Here is a 21,441-nt window from a genome sequence, read left to right on the forward strand (position 1 = left end):
TTCCATGCTCAGTTCCTGGTGCTAAAAAAGCCTCTGTGTGTTGGTGTAGCACACCTGCCTCCCAGGAATGCTGAGAGGTTGAACAGATGGATTAACATGCTTTGGAGATGAAAAGTGCTGCTTGAGTATTATCAAATTTATTATTAATGGTGGAGCCATTAAAACAATGGGATGGATAATGGCAGTTAATTCTTGTATCAGTGCTTTTGTCTTCAGAACACCCCGGGGCAAACTCTGGTGTCACCGAGTCACAAAACTGCTCTTGGTTTCAACTCTGAGCAGATCTGGCTCTGCCCAAGCCTTAAATAACTTCTTTTAACGTACAAATCCTGTTCCCAAGTTCCTCCAGACTCAGAGGTTCCTGTCTCCATCTGTCCCTGTAGGTGGCCAGAAGCACTGGGTGCTTATTGCCCTAAACCCAAGGGAAGAGCAGCTTCCACACTGGGCATCATTGGGGGAAGAACTCATTTATTTATTTATGGTAGGGCCTCCAAAAAGTAAGGATACAGACTTCCCCAGCCCTCACTCTACTGATGGAGAGGGATGGGCACCTCTGCAAGGCAATATCTGTCTTAGAGGGAGAACAAATGCCTTCTGAGCATGAGGGGAACCAGAGCTACCTTTACTCCACCTCATTTTTGTGTGCCTACAGATGAGTGGGAGGATTCCAGCCCTAAGTCACTTCTTCCTTAGGATGCAAAGGGTTGAGAATTCCAAGAGATGCACATTTCTTTAAGCTCTAAGGTGACAGCAATGCAGGGAGAGCAACAGCAGCCTCTCAGCAATGAGGTGACTCCTGCAGTCTCTCCTCTGCAGAGAGTCCAGATGGAACCCAAGTTTCAGCTCAAATCCAGGAAGGAAAGTCTAAGCAGGAATTTGGACAAGGACACATGCAGCTGATAGAGCACAGACCAAATAATTCAAGATGCAAAGGGCTCTGCAGAATATGGAGGCATCCAGAGGCAGCTGGTTCTTGCCCAGAGCAAAGGGAAGGCTGATCCTCACAAGTGGCCCAGACAAGAGGTGGGACAAGAGACTCAGGTGTGGTGACAGGAGGAGTAAGAGCAGGTCCTCCAGGTAATATTTTCTCTGACTTTAGCAGCTCACCACTTGCACTGAGTTTTGCATCCATTCCTGTGCCTTTGACATCCATACAAACCAAGGCACTGTTAATGAGCCATTGCATATAGATGAGCTGGCAGCCAGTCTGAGCTGCTACACCACGCATAAAAGCCAAAGAGGGCCCTGGGCTCTCCTGCTCTGCCACAGAAGCTGCTGGACCCACGTTTTGTGGAAGTTCTGTGGTCTGGGGGACACAAAGCTGGGCAGATTTTCTCCCCTCTCCCTTCTGTGCTCACCTTCACCGCGTCAGACCCCAGGTAAGAGGTTCGTGGCCACAGTGCTTGCTTGGGAGCTGCAAAAATCCCCAGCATGTCCTTGCTCAGAATCGTCGTGTCAGGACTGTAGAAGGGAAGTAGAAAATCCTTTTCTGGTGGAATGTGATGTTTGGATTCTAGTCTGCCTTGCCACTGGCTCACCCTTCCTTGGGCAACCCTCTTGCTGGTTCTCTGTCTCAGTGTCTGCTCCCATAAACCAGGTTACTGAGGAAAACATTGCCAAAGGGAATCTCTGCACCTGCTGGGGTCATCCAAGAAAATGAAGGCAGAACATTCAGGCATTACTCTTCTCTGGGAATGCTGAATGGATTTGTGGCAGTGACATGGAGCTGGAAGGGCCTTAAAATAGCAGCTTTGTGAAAAACTGGGGTGGGATAAGCTGGTACAAGCTCCTAGCATATTAGAGTTATGTGGGAACTGTTGTTTTAACCCTGTATTAGCAGCAGCCACGAGGTCTTCACCTCATAGTAACTTAGGAGCTAGGCATGTGTAACTGGGCAGTTAACAAGGAACAGCTACTGATTTTCACAGCTAGACTTGAAATTAGAGGGTTTCAGTCCCCCAGCACCAACAAGCCCCTATATTCAGCTGCACAGAGACTCAAAGAGGTTCTCAAAACTCCTGTTAAAACAAGTAACCACCCCAAAATTATCTCTCATTTTGGGCATGACAACGTGTAGTACATGGTTCACTTCCTTAATCTCACAGTCAGTTACTTTTCTCAAACCAAATAAACACCAGCAGGGAAAGGGAAAAATCTGCATATGTGTTAGTAATAAATTTAAAAATCAGGGCATACCACTTAAGGGTTGACTTGTCAGAAAATGGTAATTAAAAGTGTTCCAGCTGACAGTGCTGCTTTAATGAATTATTAGTAATGTTCTCTGAGAACATTGGATGAAAGACACCATAAGAGTTCTTACTTAAACAAACCAATTTTCTGCATGATGCAACTTGGCCGCACAAGAGGAGGAAAATCTCCATTATAGAATCAAATTACAAAAATAACCAAGTAATGGTTTGAATGATCAGGAAGGAACAAGTACCCATTCTGTACTGATTGCCTCTATTTCCTATACCACAGCCTTTTCCCATAGATGCTGAGCTAATAACTGCCATTATTTTCTTACATTCTGTTTTGGATAATGTCTGATCACTCCAGAGGCTGCTGGATCTCAACCCAGCCTTGCCTGGTTGAGCACAGGGTGGCTGGACAAGGCAGCTCAGGGCACTTGGGTGAGGAGGTGGATGCTGGGGATGGATGCAGAGGGTATGGACCTCCAGGGATGGGTTCTTTGGGTGTTTAAATTTCACCGTCACCAAGTGGCTCTTTGTGCCCCTTACTGTTCAGTATCTGATGCAGTTCCTGTTCCAGACAAACCCAAGCTTGGTGAGCAGGGAACAGCTGGGGGAAGTGTGGGGGGGGGGCTTGGAAACCCAGCCCTGCTTAGGGGGAGCAATGTGTGGAGCAGGGAAGGATGAGGGCAAAGGGCACTAAGCCTTAATCATGGATTTGTGTTTGGGTGTGAGGAGCGGGGGGCTGGGAGCTGGTGGGGAGCTGGTGGAGAGAGGCTCTCATGCCTCATTTCCTTTCCCTGGGCTTCTTGCTGCTTTCCAGCTCCATCCAGATTTGTTGTTTGTCCTTGACTGTTTCAGGAGAAATGTAAGAGGGTGCAGCTCTGGGAATCCACCTTTCTTGGCAGAAGTTCTGTGGACACCCCCTAGAGCTGGTAAGCAGGGATGGCCCTGGGGAGCTGGGTGAGTCCTGGAAGGGGGTGGTCATGGTGAAGGCACTTTCCAGCTGTGGAGTTCAGAGCCCCCTGCCCCTGGAGGCTGTTCTTGTGTTCCAGCTGTTACCAGCAGCTCACCTCAACTCTGAGGTCTCTGGACTAGCAGGAATTAGGGGAGTTTGCCACAGGAATGCAGCTTTACCTTCTAGGCTGCCACAGACCCGTTGTCTGTTCCGTGGGCAGCACAATCCCCAAAAAGCTGCACTAGCCCTACATCCCCTGCCCTTAGAGCAGGGCTGCAGCTCAGCCTGCCCTCAGCAGAAAAGGAGCTTTAGAGCTCAGATCCAGAGGGCTTTGTTACCCCCCAAAGGTGTTCACAAGCCCTCTCTCCAGAGCAGGGAGCTGGGACCACGCGGGGCCGAGGGGCCGATGAGTTCACACACTGCGTGCTGAGACCTCACAGAGGTAAGATGGGTTTGTTCCTTTCTTGCTTTCACCAGAGAGGGTTTGGACATGTGAGCATTCCAGGAGAAATGCAAAGGAATTTCAGCTGGCTCCTGCTTTAATAAACCCTCTGTGCTCTGGGAGAAATGTGCCCAGAGGAACCACCTGCTGGGTCACCAACAGCAAGGTGTTGCTGGAAGCCCTAGGAATGTCCATCCCAAAGAGGAAAACAAGTGGTCACACCATAGCAGGTGCACCCTGGGAAACAGCCACTGAGCTCTGGGGGGCACCTCGTGTGGGAATGTTTGCTGATACCGAGAGAAGTTCCTCTCACTTCCTTTTTTTGTTTCAACGTGGAGGTCGTGTCCAATCTCGTGCTCACACAATCTGGTGATGGCCCAGCGAGATGAGATCCTCCTTCAAATCCTCCTCAAATATAAACTGTAGCTCTACTGCCTGTCTTAAATGAGCTGCCTGGGCTTTTCTAACATTTTGAAGGGTAAAGTGAGGTAAATCCTTCCCAGGGTTTCCACCACTTCAGTGGGACTCTGGAAACCCCCAGTGACATCCCGAGGTTTGCTGCATAATTGAATTCTGCTTGAAGTACAGCAACTGATACAAGGGTCTTAAAGGCTCGTTAATGTCTGAGGTAAGAGCTTCACTTTGGGAAGTAATTTAGTCTCAGGTTCAAATTAGGCACTTAACAGAGGCAGAAACTTAAAAGAGGAGTCTTGGTACCTTGTGTAGCTGATGATCTAGGGAAGGCTGAAGCAATTCACCTTGAGATGCCAGTTCTGACAAGTGAGAGGGAGCCACCAAAGTGGGCACTTTAGTAAGTTCCCTCAGGTTGTTTGAATGAATTGACACCACAGCAAATTCCAACAAGATTTAAGCTTCTAAATGAATGGGAAAGATGGAAGATGCCTGAGCAGGATAAACTGTATTTGCCCCTGGAACTGAGGCAGGAGGAGATGTGTAAAGGATATCTAAGAATTCAACATTTTCTGTCTGGTTTTGTCTGGAGCAGAAGGACCTCCTGCAGGAAATACATTAGATGCTGAACAAGAGGCAGAAAGAGCCACCGGGCACTTGGTGATGGTGTAATTTAAACACAAAGCTTTGCACAGTGTGGGAACTCATAAATCTAAACTTATAACTTTCCTTTGAAAAAGGACCTGCAAATCAGCTTAATATTTGTCCACCTCCAAACCCCTCTGTTCCACTCCTTGCTGAGAATATTAAGATATTTTTCATGCAGAAGCTTTTTTCCCTTCCCGGATAATAAACAAGTTTCTACCAGGACAGAATTTGGGCATCTCTTATTCAGATTCTCCTAAGCTCTGTGCCCCATTACAGTTCTGACCCCAGGAAGCTGATGCTGCTGCCACAGCACCACATTCAAGAGGTCTCAAAACTTTGCAATCATTGCATTTTTCCTGCAATACCCTCGTTTCTCTTCCATCTTGTGAGTAGGTGGGGAAACAGGCACAAAGGGGAGAATATTTGTCCCATAGTACACAAAAAAGCAGGAAAAGTCAGGAACTGAGCTCAGATATTTGAACTCTGGGAAATGCTTTATCACTTGACTGTATTTTCTAGGTCGTGCAGCCAAAAGCCATTTTATTAGGACAGATCAGTTTGGTTTGGGTTGAGACACAAAACACTCCCTCAGTTCACTCCTTGCTGTGAAACAGCGAGGAACAGAATGAGCTGAATACTGGTCTCTGACCCTGCTAATAAGTTGATTTAATTGGATTTGATTTTTCAAATGTAACATCTCAAGTCAGCCATAAACTCTGGAATTAGCATAGCCTGTCTCAGCACAGGAGAGATTTTCAAGGAGCAGAAGGAGATGAGGTCCATGGCCAATGAATTTCAAATTACACTGAGGATGAACTCAGCCATATGCATGTCAAACTAAAACTGTGCAGGCTCTGAGAGCACCAAGCAGCAAAGTTATTAATGGCTCCCAATTGCTATTAGGAATGCAAAGGAGCTGCTTTGCACCCAGTTTGTTCAGATGTCTCTTCACATCAGTGACCCATGTGACGGGTCAATAATTCACTCAGTGCACACTGAAAGCCAAGAATGTCTTGCAAGTCAATTATACTTGAATAAATAATTAGGAGAAGAGAAGGAACTGAAGGATTGGACTAGAAAAAGCTCTGCTGGTGAAATACTGCATATGCCAGGGAAAGCAGAGTATTCCTGGCTTTAGATCTTCAGCTTGTGTTCCCCAGTACCTTCAAAGGGTTCTTGCCCCTGAAAGCAGAAAATAGCCTTAAAAGGGGCAATTTTGAGTGTTAGTGTTTTGGGGGAGTAATCAGGCTCCTGTGTAACTAAAAGCTATTTGCTTCCTGCAGGAGATGTGGGGGAAAGTAGGACATTAGGCAAATAGCTGCCCACTGAGATTTGATCCTCAAAATTTGTTCCTGAAATTTGTTCAGCTTTCATGGCATTACATTGTAATAAATCCCTGGAACATTTTACCCAATCTCTGGGCACAAGTGGGCTGTAATTCAGAGGGACAAAATTCGCTTCATCAGGCCTTGTAGGAAGAGCAGGAAATGCCTTTAGCAGCTCTGACTGCAGCTGGCAACCTCTGAAATCAGCCTTTTTCACAGCCCACGTCCTGGGAGCTCTCAAAGCCGTGGCAGGGGTTGCAGGGTGAGCTGTTCTTCCCTGCACACTCCTCTGGAGTGAGGGCTCTTATCCCACTCCAGGGTGCAGCAGCCAAGGAGAGCTGGGGAAGGGAACGGTGCAGGTGAGACTGTGATGGGACAAGATGTGTCTGGAGAGGCTGTAGAAAATCATCCAAATCAGGCTCCAGGAACCAGGGGCAGGACAAAACCTGTCAATCACGGGCTGCAGCATTTGGGCTGGAAAGAAATCTTCCAAACTATTGGTGTCTGAGAGTCTCATTGTTGAGCCTGGACTGATGACATGCACGGCATCAGCCAGCAAGGGCCAGTCTGGGGAGCTGCTCCTCCCTGACAGACGTGCAGGGAGCAGAGAGAGGGGCAGGGAAAATCACCAGGCAGCAGCTGACACAGTGCTCCAGTGTCAGCTCAGCACATCAGATGGGCAGAGACAGACAGGAATTCATGGAGCAGAGAGCCTGTGTTCTCCAAAAGGGTACAGGGGAACGTGCATCTGTTCAGGAATGCAACAAATCCTTTCCCTTTCGAACAATTCCGTGGGGTCACCGTAGGTTTCTTTGCTTTGGGGATGTTCAGGGAGAATTACGAGGTTCCATCCATTCCCTGTGGTACCACCAGAGCCCACCTGGCTTTGATCACAGCCAAAGGGGGTTCTTTGTGCTTCTGAGGTAAAAAGCAACTTCAAAAACTTAAGTCCAAAATGCCTATTGATGGACAGCAAGTCTGGAACGATATTCCTTTCAACACATCTGCTGGAAAACTTCTGAATGGCAGGCAGGGCACATTCAGAGGAACTTAACACGTGTTAATATCCCTGTCTAAGAGAAAGTACGACCCTCAGTACAGAAATTCAAGAAACAAAGACAGCTCAAATGGAAAACAAGGCCAAATCCAAGCAGCAGCAGAGCCAGGAACAGGCAGAAAAATAGCAAAAGAACTAATAGTAGAAAAGACTTCCATAAACTATATATCTGTGGGATTTACTGTGAGAATACTGTTATTAAAGGAAAGGGGATGAGAGGTGCTCAGTAATGAGCAGCAGCACAGAATTTAGGCTTCAGTGCAGCCTTTAATCCCTGGCAACTGAGACAGGCAGAGATGGAAAACTACTTTCCACACAGTTCAGTGACAGAAATGATCCAAGGGAAGGGCTACACACACACACTTTCATCTTGAGAGAAAGCCCTCCTCACTTCGTTCTTTGTTTACATGAAGGAAGTGACAAAGTATGAAAGAGCTGCCTTTCTATATGGAAAAAAATAGCAATAATTTCTATTAATAGGATAGCACTGCTCCTGAAAGATCTCAAAATACTTCAAGTGACAGCTGTGTTCAGGGATCAGCAGTTACTACTGATGCATCAAACTGCTCTGACAGGGCAGGGCAGTCCAGAAGTTGTAATAAAATAACTCTCTACTTTGTGAAACCCCCATTCTCAATCTTAAAATAGTCTCACAGTTGCATGTAAAGTAGTGAAACTATTCTTCCTTCCTTTGCAGACAGGGACATGAGTTAGAAAGCAATGGAAACAGTCTGAGACCACAGAGTCAGGGCCACAGATCAACAACTGCCTCTTTCCAGATGAATCTTCCTGTCTCCTCTTCACCCATCTCAGGGGAGGCTGCAGAGAGCAGCTCCCACCTGGCAGCTCATCTGGTTTCTCTCCAAGCCTTTCCTCTCCCAATCCTACTGCTCAGGGCTTGGCATTCCCAATGGAAAGCTGGCAGAGCAGGGGTTGAGTCTGGCTTATCAAGACCAATGTGATAGTTCCTATCTGGGCTGCTCTGGTTGGATTATTGGCACCAAACCAGTGCAGCACAGTGGGAGTTTTGCCAGCTTAGAAATCAAAGTCACCTTGATAACCACCAAAGCCTGGGCTGCTGAAGTCAGAGCCTGACTAAAGGTGAGAACAGTTCTCTTCACGTTCCAGGAAAATATTCCCAACTGGGGTTTTCCCTGGTGCAATAAGCAGGTGAAAGATTGCAGCAGAGCAGTGACCTCCCAGTGTGAAATTCATCCCAGGAGTTCATGCAGGCATCTTTCTGGAACATGTCCAGTCTGGATCCTGAAAACAAAAGGAACACTGCCTGCTGCAGGGTCACCCAGGCTGGGGATTTATTTGCCTTTCCCTCATCTCCCTCAGGTTCCTGCACAGGGATTATCCCAGACCTGACAAGGAGTCCATCAAATCCTCTCTCTGGGGCTGAGTGTGCAGTGTGACCACAGCAGGGCCAGCAAGGCCCTTGTAGTTTATTCCGAGTATTCCTTTACCATGGCTCTGCTCTGGAGCTGGAATTGGCTGTTCTCTGAAATACTGGGAGAAGAATTTATATCACAGTAAATTTGCTTTCTTGCTTTTGTTCCTTTAGCATAGACAGAGCAACTTCCTGCTCCTCCTGTGCATTGAGTGAGCAGAACCTCTTTCCAACCCCACCGAAAGCTGCTCCACATGTTTTCTGTCAGCAGTTTCTGCTCCCAGAGCTGGGTCCTTTTTGAGCTGGAACAGAGGTACAGTCAGTTTAAATTTACCAGCACAATGGTACAAGCAGCTTAAATTTAGCAGCACTTTGGAAAGAAAGGCTGCACAGAAGCTTTGCTATGCCAAGGCAGTGCTGAACACTGAGATACCCCGAGCTCGGGTGGCACAGCAGGGGCAGAGCAGCATTCCCAGGAGCTTTTACCTTGGGGAAGGGTCTCTTGCTGTGTCACTGATCCCAGAACCAGCACAAACCCTCTGGCCACACCGTGCTGGGGACTGAGACTTGACATTGCCAGCCTGGAGAAACAAAATGTTGAGTTAATGATTGAACCCCTTAAATACTCCAGCAGGGAACAGCAGAGCGAGGGAATGTGCAGAGCTGGCTCACATGACTCTGCCCACTGCCCCCCTGCCTTCCAGCCCAGGCTCAGTGCTGGCAGTTCTTGGAGTATGGGTGGGTTCTGCTCCCACACTTCCAGATGAGAACTGATTCCATCTGCCTTTCTCACATTTGGAGCACAGTGCCTCTGTCAGGCAACACAGAGGAGAAGTAACCAGACAAAACCTGCCTTTCTCCATTAAAAATTTCCAGCTAAAAGGAACAAGCTTTATTTTCAAGAATTCTCAGTCCATCAGAATCAATTCTCTTGAAGTAGAATACAAAACTAGCATAACACTGTTGATGAGTTAAATCCTGATTTTTTCTTATACAACCACAATAACATGTCACATACAAGTCCACTGCAATGAGGATTATTTTGTTGGGGGTTTTTTTGACTGAAGTAAAATGCCCAAAGATACAATTTGCTTGAAAAATCATTTGTCCTAGAGAGCCCTTTCCTACTGAAAATTTAATATTTTCGGTGGAAACCTAAAGTAGGACTAGTTCTGTTGAGAAATGCTGCTGTGAAGGCAGCTCAGCTCCCAGTTCCCTGTTTCCAGGGGCAAGGAAACCAGCTTGGCTGCACAGCTCCTGGTGCCCCTGGATTCTCTACCAGAGCAGAAGGTGCTGTGGGAGATCCAGTCTAGCCATGGAATTAGCTCAGCACTGCAAAAATATCAAATAATGACATTTTCCTTGATGCCAGTGAGGTGATTGTCGCTCAAAAGTGCTGGCAAATGTTCTTGTGTAGACAGAGCTGCTCTACAAGGGGCACATTTCTGTACTTTTACCAAAACCTTCCCCATGTTCATATATCAGACAGGTTCTTTGCTCTCCACTCAGCTGAAGCCTTCAGCCTCTCCCCCAGTAAATGCAGCCATGGATTAATTTCTGTGCAGCACTAATTACAGTATTATTAATTGCTAACAATGACAGTAATGTCTTTATTGCTGTAAATCCTTCATTTATACGTCTGAAGTAAGTATTTTAACCTTTGAGGACCCCAAACACTCCTAAGCTTTCAGAAAACAAGATTTGCTTGAGTCCCCAGTGCTGCAGTGCCTGGTTTTTCATTTATTCATGTGCCTGTGTTGCCATGAGTGAATTATTATGAGCTTTGTGAGGGAAACCAGGACATGAGGGAAAGAGGGAGGGAAGGAAGGGAGGGAGAGAAGAAACGGAAGGAAAGGAAGGAAAGGAAGGGAAGGGAAGGAAGGAAAGGAAAGAAGGAAGGAAGGGAATGAAAGAAGGAAGGAAGGAAGAAAGGAAGAAATGGGATAGTGCATGTCCTTGTTGTATCCCTGGTGGGATGGGCTGGGACAGTCTTGGTTCATCCAGTTTAAAAACAGAAGGATGAAACCTCCCTCTTCCCATTTGAAGAGGAAATTTTGGCACTTGAGAGAGATTCTTCCCTAGGTGCTCACATAGAGCTGTGTGCCTACAGAAATCTGAGGTGGAAGACATCTGTTCCAAGGATATTCCATATTCCCAGGGGATATTATGAACTGCCTCTCTGCCTCTCCTGCTGAGCACCAGCCAGCACTGAGGGAAAAGAGCAGCTCTGCACCTCTCAGTAATTCCGTTCAGGAGCACAGAGGGCAAGGCAGGGCATAAATCCTTTGGTGCATCCACTTGAAATTCCACTTGGACTTTAGGTTGGCAAAGTGCAGCCGCTCGGGCTGGAGCTGGGACAGGGCTCCAGATTATCCCTGAGCCAGATGGAGGGGTCACATTTCCCACATGGAACTGGCATTTCAGTCAAGCCTTGGGAGGCCCAGGCCCTGTGCTCAGTGCTCTGAGGTGTGTCAGGGCACAAACTCCCTGCTGGCATTGCCAGGGCAAGGAGCAAACTGGGCTCTGGTAGCTCCCAGTGCCAGCAGGGCTGGTCCCGGGGCTGATGTGTCCCTCAGGAAGGTGCACAGGGCATGGAGCAGCTCAGATCCTTCTCAGACGTTCCCTATGACAGATCAGATCCTTCTCAGACATTCCCCAGGGCTCACTGGCTGCTCCAGTGACCTTGGGTTTTGGCTCCACTCACAATTAACTCAGTGGAGGGCCAGCTCTCTCTGACACTCCTTCGTTCAGAGCTTGATACAAGCAGCAGGACAGAATCTGCATCTGGCATCCCATCCCAACAGTCCACTCCTGCTCTCCATCCCATCCCAACAGGCCATTCCTGCTCTCCATCCCATCCCAACAGGCCATTCCTGCTCTCCATTCCATCCCAAGAGGCTATTCCTGCTCTCCATTCCATCCCAGGAGGCTATTCCTGCCCTGCATCCCATCCCAACAAGCCATTTCTGCTCTCCATCCCATCTCATTCCTCCTCTCCATCCCATCCCATTCCTTCTCTCCATCCCATCCCAACAGGCCATTCCTGCTCTCCATCCCATCCCATTCCTGCTCTCCATCCCATCCCAATGGGCAATTCCTGCTCTCCAGGGCAGCCAGTGAAGGGCACATGAGCTGCCCTTTCCCAAGGGTTGGGAAGTGAAGCACCAGCAGATAATCCACAAGACTAAGTGTTAGAGTTTGCTTTCCTGATAAAGAAGCATTTTTTGAGGTATTAGGAATTGGATATTTCACGTACTTTGTTCAGAGAAAGTTCAACACAGAGGAAAACACAGGAAGGGCTGAATGAAGATCTGAGTTTTGCAAAGAACTGAACAGAACTGGGAAAAGAAATAATCCTTTAACTCTGTATCCCCTTTCTTTTACCTAAGCTGCTTAGAACTTCATCTGGATCCCCAACAAAGATGTGTTTCTAATGAAGGCTGTGGGGTCAGGGAGATGCTTTCCATTTCTGTTCTCCCCCTCATGATTCAGTTCTGCCAACTTTGCTCAGACATCCTTTACTGGGAGGGAAGAAATGCCTGTGAAGCCACAGATATCAGAACTTCAGGGAAATGGAGGCAAAGAAACTTTGTTCTTGTCAGGTCCCCATCAAACACAAACCACCTTCCCCTTCCCTCGCTCTCTGATCTCCCCCAGAGCTGCACGTGGCTGGGATTAAAGCCATTTCCCTGGATTAATGTGCTCCACACACAGCCCTGGGCAAAACTCACCCACAGAACAATTCAAGCTCCTGGTCATTATCCCCCACAGCCAACATTTTTCAAACCAAACCAGTGGAAAGTAAGTAAGAGCAAAGAGAAGCACTCAAGTCCATCTGTGAGGGAGCAGAGCAGCTCCAGGTGGGACAGAGCTCCCAGGAACTGCAATGGTTGGCATTACCTACCCCCAGGAATGCAGAGAAAAAATAGGAATACATCTGAGAACAGCTACATTCCAGGCATCTATCAAATATTCTGGGTGGAGGGACTGAGACAGTAGTTGGAAAGCCAAGAATGGAGATCTGAGAGCTTCTGCTTATTCCAGTGATCCCTGGGAAACACGAGACTGGGCCAGGGAGGGGGAAGCTCCTTGTTTTCCCAGCTAACCTTGACGGGTCACGTTTATTCCTGGAAGAGTTTTATTGGTAAAGGCCCCTCTGATTCAGACTATGAGCAGTGAACCCTCTATAAACATATTGTGCCTGGGGACACCTTTGCTGACTCCTGCAGCACGGAATTCCACCCCAGACAGTCAGAAACACTGTGTTTCTTTGGGCCCAACAGGAAACATCTTGGTAAATATTAGCTAAGATGTAGCCAGGCTACCTTCGCTGATTTAAATTAAAAGGACTTTAATTGCTGTATTATATAACTTGCTTTATATAATCTCCTGCAGACAGTCAGGGATATATTCTCACCATGCTTATCCAGGAGGGAATTTGGCTCCTGCTGCAGCAAATCAACACATTTCAGCTGTGTGTGGGAGCAGGAGATTTGTTGAAAGCAGAATTTCTTTGTCATCCTGCCTGCAGAAAGGTGTAATTCTGCCTCTTTGATCTGCTGGGGGAGCTCCAGCAGGGCTTGTGGAACAGCCTCTGAGGAGGGTGTGGAGAGAGGCAGGAGAAGGATGGGGAGAGTGGGGATTTGTTTTCAAGGTTCTAGGCTTGTTCTCAGCTCTTCTGTGATTATTATCTGGTCAATATGTCCAGATCCTCAGTCAAATTTCTCAAGGTTTCCATGGAAGGCTGAATCAGACCTACCAGAACTGTGGTAGCAACTTCTCATGACCCCCAGTGTGAGAAGATGGGGAGATTAGAAACCAGAATTCCTGTAGATTCCTGCAGATTCCTTCCTAATGTTCCTAATACCTTAAAAAACCCCTTTTTTATTAGAAAATTAGAATCCTAATTCACTGGGATTAGGAACCCCTTTATGCCTAAGGAATCCATGTGCACTTTATCATGGACAAGGTGATGCATCCCAAATTTTCACCTGTTATTCTGGAAAAGCCAATTTTCACATTATTACTATAAAATTAACACCAGAGTCATCTGAATGTTTTCGAACAATAAGGGTATCAGAAGATAAACCCTAGAATTTTTTTTTAATCGAATCTTGCACAGGAATACTTTATTTTTTCTCAAACTATGCATTAACACAAACATTTTAAAAGTGAGTCAGGAAAATAAAAGCTGAGAATTGTTTAGAAAGTGTGACCTCCTTCCCCTTTCCTCGAATACGTGCTTAAAGTTTAACCTTTGGCAGCCACATTTGCAACCAATAAATCCAACAGCAAAAGTTTCAAATGGGGAAAAGGTACATTACAAAGTGACCTTCATTTTTTTTCATCTTAATTTTACTGAGCAAGGGAAAGGTGGTTTCAGCTTAAGTGCAGAAGGAAGGCAACCGTGAGACAGAAATAAATTCATTCTCAGGGCTGCTGATACTTACAGGGACATTAAATAACAGAATTTACTTCTGTCTTTACAACATGCAGTTAATTTGTGCTTAGGCTCCATCAGTGTAATTTAATATTTTATTTGCTGCTGATTATGGTATCTGAAGGTCCTTGTAACTGTGTCTAATGGGAGGATTTCTGGTTTAGGCAACTAAAAGTTGCCTACAGAGTAAAGGGACAAATTGCCAAACAGCAATTCTTAACTTCACGAAAATACTGTGGGAAGTGGAGCCTCAGAGGGGACCCAGAGTCCTTTCCTATCAATCAGGAGTCAAACATCCAACTGCCACAGGCAATTCTCAAATGTTTGAATGGCTAAAGTTAAATGAGACAAATGTCCCACTAAACTCCCATCGGTGTCAGTTGGAGCACTCTGGATTATCCCATCTTGGAGATATGAAATTAGAGTTTAGGGGAGCGAAGCAATTCTTGCCACAAATATTTCAGCACATGAAATCCAGCACAATTTGGGCAGCCCATTTGAGAACAATTTGAGCCCAAGCATTTTACTCTAACCAGAAAGGAAGCCTGAGTGGGATGGGATATGAGGCAGGGTTTGAGATAAGTGGTGAAGCATCTTGAGCTTTGCTCTAAAAAAATAATTCCTAAGGGTTTTTTTGCCAGCCTTTTCTATTGGGAAGTGTGGTGCAGCTGTAAAGTAACAATAGCAAACACTTACAAAGCTCTCAGCATCTCCCATCTCATCAAACCTGGGTCCTTCTAAAGAAAACATCCCCCCCAGCAGCTGCAGGACCCCAAAACCTCAGCTCTCTGTGGCTGGGGATGCTCATCCTTAGAGGCACAGCAGGCTCAGAACATCCTTTGTTTGAGGCAGCAGGGAGAATATTTTGCCCTCAAGTTCTTCCACCATCCCCTCTGGCAACCAAACGTGCTTGGAGGCTGATAAACTCAGAAATCAATTATTTCTAAGAACAGTCCTAAGTTTTGGGTCAAAGTCAGGCCCCAGATCTGTGTGTGAACACAGCAGGCAGCCCCTGACTGCAGATCAGCCCATCCCCTGTCTGTGTGTCTGAGTAACTCCAACACTGGGGATTTTCCAGATGCACATTGATCCATACTCCAGTCTGAGTAGTGTTTTCTCCATCAATGACTCTTATTCCCTGGGTTCCCTGTTAACATGGCCAACCATAAAGGATAAAATCCACTGGGATGCAGAGTTACCCTTTCAGAAAGGATTTCTGAATCTGATCCTTTAGTCTCAGCATCCCCTTTGTGGTGGGTAAACCCCCAATTCTCCTGATGCTGAAATTTAGTTTCCTCTTTTATTCTCACCTAAAAATCCTATTTGAGGTGCTTTTGTGAATCCAGAGTTTGAATTTCACACCTTCAAACCCCATCTATAACTACACTAGAAATAACTGCATGTCTGGCTTAATTATGCCTTTTGCATCCACTCTTGATTATTCCCAAATTTGCTCCCCAGGTCACACCCAGGTCTCCTCATGCCAAGGTACCACACACACTTGCAAAAACAGGCCATGATCCATCTCCTAAAAGGCAGGAACACCTCACCCTGCTGATTTCCCCCACAAATACCCACGATGAAGTTACCTTTTCTCTCTGCTTCCACTTACTCAGCTAAGCAGAGGACAATATTAACAGTTGACTGACTCTGAGTTTACTGAGCAAGCCAAAATGACTATTTTTTGCTGGAATGCTCCTTAGGCAAGGAACTGTTCTTTTGCTCATGTGCTCACTGAAACTTTCCCCACCAACTGTGGGAAAATATGCAAATGACACAACCCTTTCCTAAACGAGCATCTTGAGACTCTGTCAGAATTTCCCTCTGGCCTGCAGGTACAAATTAAACCTGTGTGTTTGTTGTTTCTCACTCTCCAGAACGGCAGCAGCAGAGGGAATGTTCAACTACCTCCGGCAACGCTTCACCAGCCACCTCCGGGAGCGCAGCCGGCGCAGGGCCAGGCTGGTCTCCAAGGACGGGAGGTGTAACATAGAGTTTGGCAATGTGGAACAGTCCAGGTTTGTCTTTTTGATTGATATATGGACCACCATCCTGGACCTCAGGTGGAGATACAAAATGACTATCTTCATTTCAGCCTTCTTGGGCAGCTGGTTTCTGTTCGGGCTGCTCTGGTACGTGGTGGCCTACATCCACAAAGACCTGCCCGAGTTCAACCCCTCCATCAATCACACCCCCTGTGTGGAGAACATCAACGGCCTCACCTCGGCTTTCCTGTTCTCCCTGGAGACCCAGGTGACCATCGGCTACGGCTTCAGGTGTGTCACAGAGCAGTGTGCCACTGCCATCTTCCTGCTCATCTTCCAGTCCATCCTGGGGGTGATCATCAACTCCTTCATGTGTGGGGCCATCCTGGCCAAGATCTCCAGGTCCAAGAACAGGGCCAAGACCATCACCTTCAGCAAGAATGCCGTCATCAGCAAGCGTGGGGGGAAGCTCTGCCTCCTCATCCGGGTGGCAAACCTCAGGAAGAGCCTCCTGATTGGGAGCCACATCTATGGGAAGCTCCTCAAGACCACCATCACCCCAGAAGGAGAGACAATCATTTTGGACCAGATCAACATAGAGTTTGTAGTCGATGCTGGCAATGAGAATCTCTTCTTCATCTCCCCACTCACCATTTATCACATCATAGACAAGAACAGCCCCTTCTTCCACATGGCAGCAGAGACCATCCTGCAGCAGGATTTTGAGCTGGTGGTGTTTCTAGATGGCACTGTGGAAGCCACCAGTGCCACCTGCCAGGTGAGGACGTCCTACATCCCAGAGGAGGTGCTCTGGGGCTACCGCTTCGCTCCCATCGTGTCCAAGACCAAAGAAGGGAAATACAGAGTTGACTTCCAGAACTTCAGCAAGACAGTGGCTGTGGAGACCCCCCACTGTGCCTTCTGCCTCTACAACGAGAAAGAAGCTAAAGCCAAAGAGAAGAAAGGTTATGACAATCCTGGGTTTGTCCTTGAAGTCAGTGAAACCAGTGACACAAAAATGTAGTTCAGGTACTCATGGGACTGTCCTTGTCGTCAGAAAGAATTCAATCTCCAGAGGATTAATAACTTAGTAAAACAAAAGAGAAGCACAGGTTTGGTTTTACTCTAAAACAGCATTTCTTCTGTCAAAAGCCTCAAATCAAAGAGGAGCAGGACACCAGTGATCTCCAGAATGCTATTGAACTACACTGTATGTATTTCATAGAATTTATATTTTTATACCTGCGGGACATTTTATGGAGCTGCTATGTTGGAATGTCCAACTCAGGTTCCCAGAGGCATGAAAGGGTGTTAAAAATCCTGAAAATATGGAAAGAAGCTTTAGGACACGTTAAAGATACACAGCTGCTGGAATGAGAACATGAAAAGGGGAGACAGAAAGCAAAGCTAAAGAAACCTGGGAGACTTAAGAGCCAAAACCTCAAAAAAAGGTACATTTCTGGTTGCCAAAGTCCTCCATGAAAACAGACTCTCGGGTATGGGAACACTTGAGCACTTTTGAACATTCTGAAACAATTCCTTCCTTCTTTCTTTGAGGCTGGTACAGCAACAGAAACGGAGCGTTAAGGGACGGAACGTGCTTAGGAAACCAGGAAAGGCAAAGCTGAGGCTGTGCTGCTGCCATCCAGAACTCCAAAATAGGACTTCTCCCCTGTGAAAGCCTTTGATTCCTTTCAGGGAAAAAAATAGCCAAGTGGAAATGAAAACTGCAAAGACAAGAAGCAGAGACCCACAATGGGAAGAGAGGAATTTTGCAGCTTATTCCCAACTGTCTCATCCCTCAGATACCCTTCACTTCCCCAGGAGCTGGATGGCTGTGGAACAAGGAAACATCTGAAGACAACTGTGCAGCAAGGTGGGGAGATGGAGAACACATTGAGTGCTTCCCACCTGGCACAGAGCACTCCACTGGGAGGAGAGAGGAAATCCCCAGCTCTGGATGTATCCTCCACAATAAACCCCAGAGCAAACACAGATTATCTTTCCCTTTGAAGCACCAAGGTCTTGTTCAAACAAAAACACAGCACAGGAGCCTCCCACCAACAGTTGGCTTCAGATTTGGTCCCAGCCCATCCATCTCAGCACAGCAAAACGTGCATCCCTCCAGGAAACACCTTCTGCTCGAGGGGAGCTGAGCAGTGGGAACGTTTGCTGGGTATAACTGTTGACATTTAAGTTTCAGATGCAACAAGAAGCTTCAATAACTTTTTGGTGAATTTCTGCTCCCTCACAGCCTTTTTTTATTTTCCGCTGGTTTAGGAGGAAATAATTTTCCTTATTTTTATTTTCCAGCTGGTTCTGTTGCTGAGAGTTCAAGTGGCAGAGCAAAGGGACTTTTTTTGGGAACTCTTTCCCTTGATGTAAGTCAGCTCATCTATTTTCAAGGCTGTGGTAAAATGGAAATATTGTTTAAAAGCTGCCAGACTGAGTGGTTTTAAAGGAAGGACAGAATTAAGCAGGTCAGGTGATGGCAAGAGAAAGTTATGCTGCAAACGAACAGTGTGAGTATGGAAATCAAACTCTGGGAACCAGGAGTGTCCAGGTCTCAGTCCCAGTGTAGCATCAACTCCTTTGTTGGTTCAGAACAAATCACTTCATGTATCTCAGATTTACCATCTGTAACAGGGGACATAAACACTTACATTGTACAGAGAACAATGTTATGAACAATTATGTCACTAAAGCACTTTAAAAGCCAGTTCTCAACTGTCTCAGTCTTTCCTCTCCTTAAGGCACCACTGTCACACCCTTCACCTCTGGCTGGAAAGGTCAGCACCCTGAGTCCTGTCCTCCTCACACACCAGTGACTGGAAGTGCTGCAGCAGGGCCAGAACTGTGGGATATTGAACCAGGAGCTGAGACCTTTCAGGTAATTCCCACATACTGCCCAGTATTGTAACTGGACTGTTTTTGCAACCTGGCAAACTAACAGTGCCAACTGTAAATATATTTTTACAGTCCCAATCACCAGAGTATCTGAGCCCCTCCAGCCTCAGTGCCCTGCAGATTATCCCCCTGGAAGGACAGTTTTTATCCCCTCAAGCAAGCAGTGAGTGATCAGCAGCCATGCACAGAAGTCCAGGAGGGAGGAGGGAAGTGAAATGATGCCTCAGAAGCCCCAGGCTCATCTGAACCAAGAGGCTGCTCAGTCCTTCCAGAGCTGCTGCTGCATTTCCTTTCTTGGCTTCCTGTGCAGTTCCCTGGGTGTGATTTCCCCAGAAAGCAGCACAGGCAGAACTCAAGGCTTACAAGCTACACCTCTTACCCCAGGGTGCACCAGGGTGCCTGTAAAAGAAGTACCTTTGCTGTGCAAAAATAGCAAGACCAAGAGAAATCCATTGGAAGGGTCAAACCCAGCTGTGCAATGGGAGTCAGGGAAGATTCCAAATTTAAGGAAAGCTGTTTTGGGATGTTAGTGCTAGTGGGAAAAATAAATCAAATCATATCCAGCGCCTGTCCAGGAGAGGGTGTCCACCCTCCAAAGTTTAGAAAATCCCTAAAAAATGCATTTTCAGGCAGTGCCCTTGGAAAGCCATTTCAAAATCCTAAACCTCAGCGCTCTTCAAATATTGAACCTTTTGCCCTTTGTCTACAGCACAAGCATGAGGAGGTGCCATTCCATTTTTAGAAGTTTTAAGTGCTGCCACAACTCAAACAGAAGCTGCTGGATGAGCCTGCAGGGATGGTACCTATTGTTCACTCTCCTGACAGTCCCACCCGCCTCAGAAGCAGCAGGGGAGGGGTGATGGTTCTTTTCCACGTTGTGGTGGTACAGGAGGGACTGGCTACTGCAGGATCAGGAGGTACAAAGGGGATGTATGCACAGCTGACAGGGCCATGGCTGAGCTGTCAGGCTTACTAAGTGGGCTCATACTGGGACTTATTGGGAATCTTGGCCTGAACCCCTCCTCCCTGAGCCTCCCGCTGATTGTCACCTCAGGAAGCCCTGCCAGCCCCGAGCAGGCAGGAGATAGAGCTGCAGCAGGGCCAGCACAGCACAACAATGAGTGGAATTTCCTCTTTCTGTCCAGGGAGAGCTGTTTGTCATGGCAGAGATAAAGCCCAGGCCGGGAGGAGGGTTATCGGGGACAGGCGGCACACGGGGCGGGCAGGACGGGCTCCAGGGGAAGTCTATTTTGGGGGCTGTCACCCCCACTGCCATTAAAAGCAAGTTCAGTTAAGAGGATGAAAATAAATTTAATCTTGCTGAGCAGAAGTGGCTGGAGGGAACCACAGACCCGATACTAGAAAACAAGGCTGGCTCCTTCCCCCGTGACAGGGTTTCACTTTTCCAGCTCTGCTCAGGGCTCAGGGTTCTCCTCTCCCTGTCTGTCTGTCCATCCTGCCATTAGTCCTTCCACAAAGTAGAACACAGAATCCCAGGATATTCTCAGTTGGAAGGAACCCACAAGAATCATCGAGTCCAACAGGCCCATCCCTAAGATGTTGTGGAGGCAACAGCCTGGTCCAAACCCTCCAAAGGTCTGGAGAGAAAGTCCTGCTCCTCCAGGAGAGGAAATCACACCATGTACTTGCTGCTGGATTAAGGCCTGAAGGATTTTGCTGTGAAAGCCAAGCAGTCAGGCTTGGGAATAACGTGTCTGCACTGAGTTTAATTTATCTTCTCATTTCACAAACAACATGTTTCTTCTACTGTATTTATTTTAGACATTCATTCAAGCTGTGCATAATATTTCAATCATTTTGAAATAGATTTACCCTCCTGCTGGCAAATGAATAAGGCATCCTGCTGACTGCTGGAGGAAGGGCCATGAATTAAAATAACTGCTTTTAGTACACTGACATATGCTGGGTACTGTCTCCACACACACTCTGGTAGTAACTGGTGAAAAGAGACCCCTAAATAATAATAATAATAATAATAATAATAATAATAATAATAATAATAATAATAATAATAATAATAATAATAAACAGCAACAACAAGAATAACAACAAACCCTGGCACACTGTTTAGATGCTCATCCTGACTTGCAGTGCTGGAATGTGCCAGATCACTGCTAATGCACTGCCACAGCCTGCCTGGAACTCCTGCCTGGATAACTCCTGCCTGTACCCAATTCCTTGGAAACTCTGCTGCTCCTCCAGAAACAAGTGCTCAGTGAGAGCTGCCGAGGTGTCACATCCCCTTCCCTCTCCTGTGCTTACAATCATGGCAATTCCGATGGGAACAGCCTTTATTCCCCCTTCATTTTGCTCCCTCAACCCACCCCTGCCCTGAACCACCATCCTGGGGTGGCCCAGTTCCTGTTCCCCACACAGGAGAAACCACAGCACAACGCCAGGAATGGGAGCAGAGAGGGAAGCTGAGCAAGTTCCTGAATCTGTGCTCCTGCCTGCAGCCCGGGGAACCTCTGACAGCACCAGCACTGGCCCAAAACTGCGTTTAACCCTGTGATGGTGTCCCTGGAACAGTGAGGAAGGCTAAAGCTCTCTCCAAGGCTGCTTGAATACACACCAAAAAATACCTCCTGAGGCCAAGTTGACATTCCTGCGGTGGAAGCATCTGCCTGGGGAGCCTTACACTTGAACAAACTCCTGCTGCACA

At 47.0% G+C, this 21,441-nt stretch overlaps 2 protein-coding genes across 6 annotated transcripts in view; one reads left to right on the forward strand and one right to left on the reverse strand.

Annotated features, from left to right (window-relative positions):
• The window catches only part of KCNJ5 (potassium inwardly rectifying channel subfamily J member 5), a 54,044-nt gene extending 38,317 nt beyond the window's left edge, over positions 1 to 15,727 (reverse strand). Inside the window, exon 1 of the mRNA XM_051812459.1 lies at positions 12,331 to 15,727. The gene's annotated coding sequence lies outside the window, so the exon portion shown is untranslated. The remainder of the gene's footprint in view (positions 1 to 12,330) is intronic.
• Positions 1,202 to 19,934, forward strand: KCNJ1 (potassium inwardly rectifying channel subfamily J member 1). Of its 5 annotated transcripts, none has more exons than XM_051812465.1 (5): positions 1,202 to 1,379; positions 3,054 to 3,127; positions 3,521 to 3,592; positions 15,744 to 15,884; positions 15,962 to 19,934. In XM_051812465.1, the coding sequence occupies exons 4-5, from the start codon at positions 15,869 to 15,871 to the stop codon at positions 16,873 to 16,875; spliced, it is 930 nt and encodes a 309-aa protein (XP_051668425.1). In that variant the 5' UTR covers positions 1,202 to 1,379; positions 3,054 to 3,127; positions 3,521 to 3,592; positions 15,744 to 15,868; the 3' UTR covers positions 16,876 to 19,934. The 5 variants fall into 5 exon arrangements, 4 of the variants coding, with proteins under 4 accessions (XP_051668425.1, XP_051668423.1, XP_051668424.1 ...); XR_007908479.1 differs by having other exon boundaries at positions 1,204 to 1,379; positions 15,744 to 18,741; positions 19,468 to 19,928; XM_051812461.1 differs by having other exon boundaries at positions 1,204 to 1,379; positions 15,744 to 19,933.
• The last annotated feature ends 1,507 nt before the right edge of the window (positions 19,935 to 21,441 follow it).

The sequence above is a fragment of the Manacus candei genome, unplaced genomic scaffold, assembly GCF_025592945.1.
Source record: "Manacus candei isolate 608988 ecotype Guabito, Panama unplaced genomic scaffold, ASM2559294v1 h1tg000086l, whole genome shotgun sequence".
Taxonomy (NCBI): Eukaryota; Metazoa; Chordata; class Aves; order Passeriformes; family Pipridae; genus Manacus; species Manacus candei.